The 8,812-nt window shown below is 40.2% G+C and overlaps 1 protein-coding gene across 2 annotated transcripts; it reads left to right on the forward strand.

Annotated features, from left to right (window-relative positions):
* Window positions 1-220: 220 nt before the first annotated feature.
* On the forward strand, window positions 221-7,717 carry LOC148038463 (uncharacterized). 2 transcript variants are annotated; one of them, XM_087672353.1, is made up of 3 exons: window positions 221-903; window positions 1,561-1,950; window positions 6,786-7,717. In XM_087672353.1, exons 1-3 carry the CDS (start codon window positions 465-467, stop codon window positions 7,325-7,327), a joined length of 1,371 nt encoding a protein of 456 aa, XP_087528479.1. In that variant the 5' UTR covers window positions 221-464; the 3' UTR covers window positions 7,328-7,717. The 2 variants fall into 2 exon arrangements, with proteins under 2 accessions (XP_087528479.1, XP_087528483.1); XM_087672357.1 differs by having other exon boundaries at window positions 1,564-1,950; window positions 6,786-7,716.
* The last annotated feature ends 1,095 nt before the right edge of the window (window positions 7,718-8,812 follow it).

An 8,812-nucleotide genomic window follows, 5' to 3' on the forward strand; every position in this document is an offset into this window, starting at 1 on the left:
GTCGCTTTGACAAATGTATATTATTAAACCTTGGTGTTTGGTAGACTTGAAACTTATGACGTGGGAGTGTCAAGGAGATGTTGGGGAGCTGCCCACGTGTGGCTTTGTATGCTTATGTGGCATGTGACAGGTTTTTTTTGTGCAAATAATGAGTGGGCAATGGACATATATATTGGTCAAAATAGATGAAATATACAATTCACTTTACATTCAACTTTAGTTTTTAGTGAGCATTGGTAGGGAGACGTTAACTTGCCATCTCGAGGACGGGCAGGGGCAGGACTCTCATATGTGATAGTGGGACTTTGTAGACGAGTGAGCATTGACGGGCAGGGTTCTCTCTCTCTCTCTCTCTCTCTCTCTATCTATCTCTCTCTCTCTCTCTCTCTCTCTCTCGTCTGGTCGTCCTCCTCCTCCACCGTGGCCAACAGTATTAAGCACTGAGCTGCAGCAACAGGACCACCATGGCCCAACAGCCCGCTGCTAGCAATTGGTCCCCGCCCATATTCCTTGCACCGTCGAGCCAGCTGCTGGGGCTAGTCGACGTGGCGCCGGCTCCGTCGCCGCTGGCGGCAACCGGCTCCGGGACCCACGTGCTGGTGGCGGAAATCGTGGGCGGAGCAGTGGCTGGTGCGGTGGCGGTGGCGGCGGTTGCCAGCGTGCTGTCCGCCGCGACGGCCGGCAAGGTGGGCCTGGCCCTCCTGCAGCCCGCCTGGAGCCTCCTCGCCTCCCTCGCCCGCAAGCTGCTCCCGCCGCCCCGCCCCTCCCGCTCCTCCTCCTCCTCCTTCTACAACCAAGCCCAGGACCGCTTCTCTTCCTCCGCCCGTGAATCCGCCATCGCCGAAGATCAAGCTGCCAAGAGTAGTAACCATAATGCTTCCCTGCACAGCTCCGCTCGTCTAGGTACGTACTAGTACATCTATATATATATATATATACACTCCCTCCTCTCACAGCTGCATATAGTTATAAATAACCAGTTATCGGCCCTCCATGATCGTCTGCTACAGCTGCATATTGTAATAACCAGTTGTCATTGCTCCAACATCGTATGCCTCACAGCGAATGACGACTCAGGCCGGGAGGGGAGGCGGGGGTGAGAGCGAGGGCTACCGGCCTGAGTCGGTGCAGATGAGGGCTGAGGCGGCCAGCAATCCCAACCATATTATTTCCCATTATTATTATTCGCTACCCATCCAGCTAATCATAAGCCCAATTATCAGCTCATCCAATGCTTCAAAACATCTTTGCAATTATCTGCTGATCAATTCAACGCTTCAGATTATCAGTATCTTCAGATTGAATCATCATCTCAATCCCATGCTTCAAATTGTCTTTACATTTGATCAGCTAATAACCTCTGATCATTAGCTCACTCCAATAATCACTTCCGAGCTGCGTGGATAAATTAACCATCTATATTCAGCTCAATAGAATGCTTTGAATTTACTCCAGTTTGTTGCTAGTTAGCTAATCATCAATAGCGTTGTCGACTCGAATATCCTCCTCATGTCTAGCCCTAACCAAAAGCTTGAATTGCCATGTTTATGGATTAATTAGCAGCTCACACAGCCGCCATTCTTGAGGAGTATGCCATCGATGCCGAGCGCCTAAAATCATCGGCAAGCAAATTTATCCAGAATCAGGCATCAGCCCAAGCTTCTAAGTTCGTCGCTGTGACCGAAGAGCTGCTGGTGAAAGAATTGGAGGGGATTCGCAATTCGGCAGCTAGAAGAATCGGCAAAGATATGGATGCAAGAAAAGAATCAGCAGATCATGATTTTGTCCACGGGCAAACGGTAGAAAGTAAAGAGATAGTGCCCATAGATGCTCGTGATGAGGCGACTGCAGCAAGTAGTGATGCTACTCGTCCTTCAACTATGACTGGCAAGACGCAACCAATCAACTCAAAATCATCACCGTCACCTCCAGCTGTAGTACCTGATCGTGGTAAGAGTACTCCATAGTCTCCACCCTATCACCTTCTACTTAACCATTTAACGGTATTTCTAAGTATGCAACGGATAAGAGTGCTCCATTATCCCCACCCTATCACCTTCTACTTCTAATTGTGCAAGGGACTTGATTACCTATTGCCCTGCTCCCATTTTATCTTACCATTAATAGGAAAATCACTATAGCAAAACACACACACACACATCCAATTTTTGTTATAATAGGATCTCAATAACTTATGGAACTTTGATGCTTATCCTTAATCTAGGAAAAGGGAATATGAATTAAGGCTAATGACTACCAACCCAATCGGTTGGGAGGATGTGTGAGTTACTAGATGTATCTAGTCTAGTTCCACCTTCTAGGTAAAACCACAGCACCTTATCCTATTGCATGCTTCACTCTCTAGGGGGATAAAGATCCCTTGCAAAGGATGGAGCTCTCACTCAAACCTTCCAAGTGATATTTGGAAGGTATTGCCATATATGCATCTCCCAAAAATAAATTTCCAAACCTCTCAAGTAATGAAAGAGTATAGCTTTCATAAATGTCATCTATATGGCAATATCATGACACCTTTTCCACTTTAGCATTGATGTTGCCAAAATCATCCAACTATATGAATGTGCTACTTTAGATATGTTCTCGGGGGATGCACCTATGCAAAATCATCTATATAATGTGTGTTCAAATGGTAATAAGGAATACCCTTTCTTCACATGCTATAAGGCCATAAAATGACCCCTTTTACTTTACTAAACTCATGGGGTTTTTTCAAATAATAATTTAAAAATCTCTTTTGTTAATATAATCCTATAAATTTTACTAAATAAAATACCCTTTCCTTGGAACTTATGTGGTATCTTACATGTTCTGTAAGATGAACTCCCTAGGGATATGCCAAGCTTCGGCAACACATGAGAAACTTGATAGTGATATTTGCAATGAATTGTAGTAGCTTCTTATAATGAAGGGAAAAAACCCAAGAGAAGCATCAAAAGTTCAAGGAAGAAGAGCTTTAGCTATCAACATTCAGGTTGGTTCTAGAGACACTAAGAGAATGTGCATCAATGCTTAGCTAATGTGATGTTTAAGTAGTAGCTCATCAAGTGATTGCTTAAATACTAATACGGCTCATTCATGTAAGAATACATGGATATGAAGGACATCAATCCTTAGTTTTGCTAACATGGGGTCAACATATGAGTTGATCATGCAATTATGTAGATAGTGATACCAATATGAAATACAAGGAGAAGTTCGTGCACACTATATCCCCATGTAGGATTCATCATCCTTGTAGAATATCTTTAATGAATTCTCCCATATCCATAACACCAAAGAAGAATAGAGAAGTTAGGATATCAACATAAGCAATTGGCCTTGAATAAATAAAAAAATATGAAGTGAGTCTCTTAAGAGGTTGGAATTAAAATATAGGCATAGCATCATCAAAAAACTTATTGGCTATGACATTTTTGACAAAATTTGTAGAGACAATAAGAAAAAATGCACACCCTTTAGTATTCATTTATTCCTTAAATTGAGTTCAAAGTACTCAATGATCAACTTAGTGTAGTTCATACTTGAGGGAGCCCTTGTTAAAGCACCTTTGATTCCATTATGTGCATGTGTGTGTGCGTGCGTGCATGTGTGTGCAAACATGTGTTTTGGGGATTGTGAGCCAATAAAAAAAGTTTATGTACAAGAGATAATTCTCTATTATTTATATATATGTGTGAATGATATTTTTGTTTTGTTCAAGACAGTCTTTTGATGGAGTGAAGTTTGAACAGTGATAGACTAGGACATTTTGGAAATACATGACAAATTTATGTTAAAAGGTGGCCACTAGGGTATACATCCATTTTCATGCCCTAGGTTGTAGAAAGTTGGAGTACTCAATATGTTGTACAATTTAGTTGATATTTGGAGTTTGGACTATCCATCGTATATTTCACTTTCAAGCTTGCCAATTATAAAGCAAGTAAATGAATAATAGCCATGTGATCAAGAATCAAACTTGGTGGCCCTTATAAAATAATATAACTCATATTTTCAAATTTTGGGGAGGGCAAATATAGAAAAGCCTGAGCAACTTTAGCCATTGAAGTATTTTGGTTTTAATCAAGGTTCTTTATGTTGTAAAAGCTTAATGCCTAACCACTTGAGCAAAACAATACAATAATTAGACATCAAAAACATACTATAGATAGAGAACAATAGATCCCTTATGTTGAATGAGAAACTATGGAAGGTGACCATGTCAATAAGAACTTTAAGGATGTTGTGCAAGTGTCTACTCACTAACAAACATGACACATAGGCTTTCATTATGGACAAATATCCAATTGCCAATACGAAGCCAATTTATCATAGTTAATGATTATCACTCTAGGGCATGAGTATAAAGTAGATTTTCTATCCATTCTCTTATGACATCCTCCATATAACGAGCAATCCAAAGGCACATCTCCTTTCTACCTTTTCTCTTTTATTTAAGGGAAGTGGTGAAGTTATCATGTGTCTTGAAAATAAAGCCAATAAGTGATGATTGGCAAGGTCATTTTGTTCTAAAATAATGCAACCATGCCTTGATCCCATTGTGCTCTTATAACGTTGACATTGATGAAGACACGTCAAAGAAGAAAATCCACTTTACATTTGATAAGCTAAGAACAAGAGCAAGGCTTCTAATATTTTGGACCTAATTGATATTATTTTAGTTTACAAATACTAAAATTTACCTAAAGTTAAAAATGAACTAACAATTTTGTTAAGAACCTTCAAATGAAAAAAGGAAGGTTTTAAACTTGAAGAAAAAAAAAAACCATTTGCTCATAAGGGCATGCTATTGTTATGCTTGATATGTCTTTTTGGGGTAGAGCAATTGAAATATATCACTAGTATACATGGGTATTCTCTCTTCCTCTTTTCCCTTCTCTCTTTTCTTACATTTTTCATTATGAATTTTCTGCAATGCTAATGTATACTTTCTATGGTCTAGTTTGTATTCATATAAGGAAAAACTTGCTTAATGTTGTAATAGTTTGTATTCATAGGAAAAACTTGCAAAATGTTGTAATAGAATACTTTCTATGGCCTAGTTTGTATTCATAGGAAAAACTTGCAAAATGTTGTAATAGTCACAAAGGACAATGTTGTGTGCAATTTTCAAGTATTAAAATTGTAAGTTGGAAAAACAAATATATTTGCCATAACTCATAGAGCGTTGCCCTACCTTGAGGTTTTTTTTTTTTTTTTTTTTGTGGTGGGTTTCATTCAAGGCATGAGAGAGAGAGAGAGAGAGAGAGAGAGAGAGAGAGAGAGAGGAATGTTTTAAAAACTTAGTGAAAAAGTTAATGGCCCTTTCTTTATTAAAGCCTTTAAACAAAGTGAAGTAGTTTAACCAAGGATAAAGGGGACACCTCATTGCAACTAGCTATTAGAACTTGACGACCATTCACCCATCCAAAGGTCCTTAGATTGTCCCGAGGAGTCCACCTTATAGAACATGTAAGATACCATGTGAGTTCAAAAGAAAGGGTATTATATTTAGTAAATTTTACAATATTATTTACAAAAGGGATTTTTAAAATACAATTTAAAAAAAATCGTAAGTTTAGTAAAGTAAAAAGGGTTGTTTTAAGGCCTTATAGCATGTAAAGAAAGGGTATTTCTTAATATCCTTTGAATGCACGTTATATAGATAATTTCTTATAGGTGGACCCCTTGGGAGATTGTCACATAAATGGTGTGCAACAAAATGTGTTTGTGGAATGGTATGAAAGGGAAGGGTACGTCACGGTGCTAGTGGGGGTTCAAGTTCTTAGAGTGCATAGAGGAGCAACTAAGCACCCTAAACAAGGTGAGTGCTTCTAGAAGGCTAGCGGTGTAAATGGGGTTGCTCCAATCATATAGCACCATCTTCTCCCTTTTGTTCTTTGGTTCAACAACATTCATCATGTGCAACTTTAATTTGGGTTGTCATATCATTGCCCCACCACAATTCATTTCTTACATATGATAAGTGTGCTAAGTGTTTGAAAGCTCCTTTGGCAACAAAGGCTCACTAAGATGGAGGTTACAATGGGACCGCATAATACAAAAGCTTTCGCGTCTAAGCTTCTAGATCATAACTAGGAACTCATACATTGAAGGTAATATATATTATGTGGTCCATGGCTAGTACTTGCATATTATGATATTTGAAGACCAAAGCTAGTAAAGTAGAATAGATATGTTGCAAGGATATGTATTCCATGATGGAGAGCTTGAGAGATGAATGTATTATTTTTAGCAATGCTCACAAAGAACTAGTTTCCAAACCAATCAAAATAAGGGCAAGAGCTAGTTTTATTAAAAATAGCAAAACATTAAAAAATGGCTAGTGCACTCCTATTGTAAGGGCATGGGAGACTTCTAAGTGGGATTCTAGAATTCAATCCGCTAATTATAACTGAAATACTGTTTCCTTGAAGGCTATTCTAACTAAAACATGAGCGAGCTATGTATTTTTTATTGGTTATTGGCATGTTTAAAACAAAGGTTTTTCCTTCTCTTTTCTTTTCTTTTTTTCGAAGCATTTGGATTAGTGTTCACGAATAACATTTTTGATAGCAAAGGCCAAGACCTTTGACTCAAAATTCTCGAGGGATTTTAAAACCAAAATACATGTAATTATTATTTTGTATAACTGAATTTTTGTAAAAGCCAAAGTGTTTAACCTTGTGTAAAATTTCAAACTTTTTTTGAAAATTTTGCAATTCGTTTTATATAATAAACCTTGGCTTTTGGTGTTGACATTTTCGATTTTTGATTTGGCAAAGGTGGTGGGGCCGAGTTGGACAAGGAGGCGGGACAGGTAGTACGGAAGCCAGCTGGCGAGGTGGTGGAGGGTGGCGCGGGGGGGATGACGTCAGCAAGGGGCGGGCCCAGAGCGGCGGGGCCGGAGGGCGGGAGCGGCAACAGGAACCTGGGGCGGGTGAGGGTGTCGATGGAGGTGAGCGCGCACAAGCTGCGCTTCTTCTGGCTATGCCACGCAGGCGGGGCGTACGGCGGGGACCAGGACGCGTCAGTGGGAGGGGCGGCGCCAGCTGAGGCCCCGCCAGCGGCGGCGACGGCGGCGCCTCCTCCGACCTCCCACCACGCCAACGCGCCCTTCGTGGCGCTGCCGCTGACGTGGGCGAGCTACTATGGCCATCTTCACCGCAACCCGACCGGCTTCGAGGCTGCCGGCCCCGCCCTCAGCAGCAGCAGTAGCGGCATCTCCATCCAAGAAATGCCCCCCCCTCCACCCCCGCCCCCCAACCCCGGTGTGAACGCTCCTTCCGCTTCTCGAGAGTATGGTTGCCCCGACTATGGCGTTTGAACGTCGTTCCATAATTTTAAGTAATGCGAAGACCATTTACAAAAGGACTCGCCTAATGGAGTTTAAAATTGAATTGATTTCATTTGTTTTAGTTGTAGACCTACATTACATAGCCCTTGGTTAACTCCCTACACACTCAAAGACTCCTCATTCAAATTTCCTTGATCCCCAGGCAAAGTTCGACACTGTAAGCCTGCTCATTCCAATGTCCTCAAATCATCTATGAGGTTTTTGCTTTGTTTGATCCATTGGGGAAAAGATCAACTCCTTTAAGTTGTTCCAGTTACAATTGGTTGTATAGTCAATGACCTCGTCTCTTTGGACGTGTTGTCAATACCTAATTTGACCAACTCTTTCACATTAAAATTTGATCTGATTTGAAGTAAATTGATTTACACCTCTGTAAGGCTCTTTCTCACCAATAATTCACATTCGAGTCTTCCCTTTTGTAGTGCACTTTAAGTATTATGTAAAATATATACATAATCCCAAAGAAAGATTTCAGATCAACTCAAGTTGCACCTTCTCGCAAACTAACAATTGTAAGGTCCTCAAGTTTATGAAAGCACACTCATACAAAGAGAATTATTCATTTCCAATCCCATTTGTCTCAAAGTCTCTAATTATGAATTACACTCAAATGTTTCGTATAGTTGATTCTTTCACCAAGATCTATCTATTGTCCTCGAGCTTTGATGGTTTAGCTTTTTCTAAAAAATCCAAAATAGTAACATGCACTAAACAAGGTAATATATTTACAACGCTACTCAATAGCTAAGTACTATCCACATGGGCATACATCTTGCAAACGAATAATTTATCATTGCCATTATGGTAGAACTATTCAATACCTTTAGTATCCACAAAGCTAAACGAGAAAACTTATCATAAGGGGTAGCTACTAACCAAGTCATCACTCTAAATATAACCAATTTCTAGATTCCCATATGGCTAAAAGAGTAAGGCCTCTAATGGCATGCCAATCCGCTGGCCAAACAATTGGATTCATTCTTCCCTTACAACCCACTAGACTATACTTCTAAGTAATCCCATCATGAAACCTAGCATCTACCAACCATTTTTACACCTCCCTCCAACATCCTTGACCTTCATACACTCCCAAAGGTATCTAAACACATTACCAAGACCAATATAATCTAGTAGACACATTCTAAGATATCGAGGAGTGGTAGCCCTTTGATAACCTTGTCAATCACCCAGAATTCATTATTTCCAATCAGTGGATCCTTAACCAGTGCAAAATGGAGAGGTGCAAAACGGTAGTCCTGCGTCATCGATCTCCACAACATGAAAAGATCCTAGAAGTATCCATTAACACAAACCTTGGCATATGGCACAATTGGAGGCCAGAACCCTATCTTAGCCAACAAGAGAAGCATGAAGTTCCAACGGACCCTATTATTAGCTTTATCCATATCCATATTAATAATGAAAAAAATTTCATTCAATTGCAAAGCATAATTA

This window comes from Lygodium microphyllum, chromosome 3 (assembly GCF_053477565.2).
Source record: "Lygodium microphyllum isolate KBCC chromosome 3, Lygodium_microphyllum_v1.1.10, whole genome shotgun sequence".
NCBI lineage: Eukaryota > Viridiplantae > Streptophyta > Polypodiopsida > Schizaeales > Lygodiaceae > Lygodium > Lygodium microphyllum.

Coding starts and splice junctions, on each gene's coding strand:
- LOC148038463 (XM_087672353.1), top strand. CDS start 465: ATGGCCCAACAGCCCGCTGCTAGCAATTGGTCCCCGCCCATATTCCTT. Junction 904..1,560: donor GCACAGCTCCGCTCGTCTAG/GTACGTACTAGT, acceptor TGGATTAATTAG/CAGCTCACACAGCCGCCATT. Junction 1,951..6,785: donor AGCTGTAGTACCTGATCGTG/GTAAGAGTACTC, acceptor GATTTGGCAAAG/GTGGTGGGGCCGAGTTGGAC.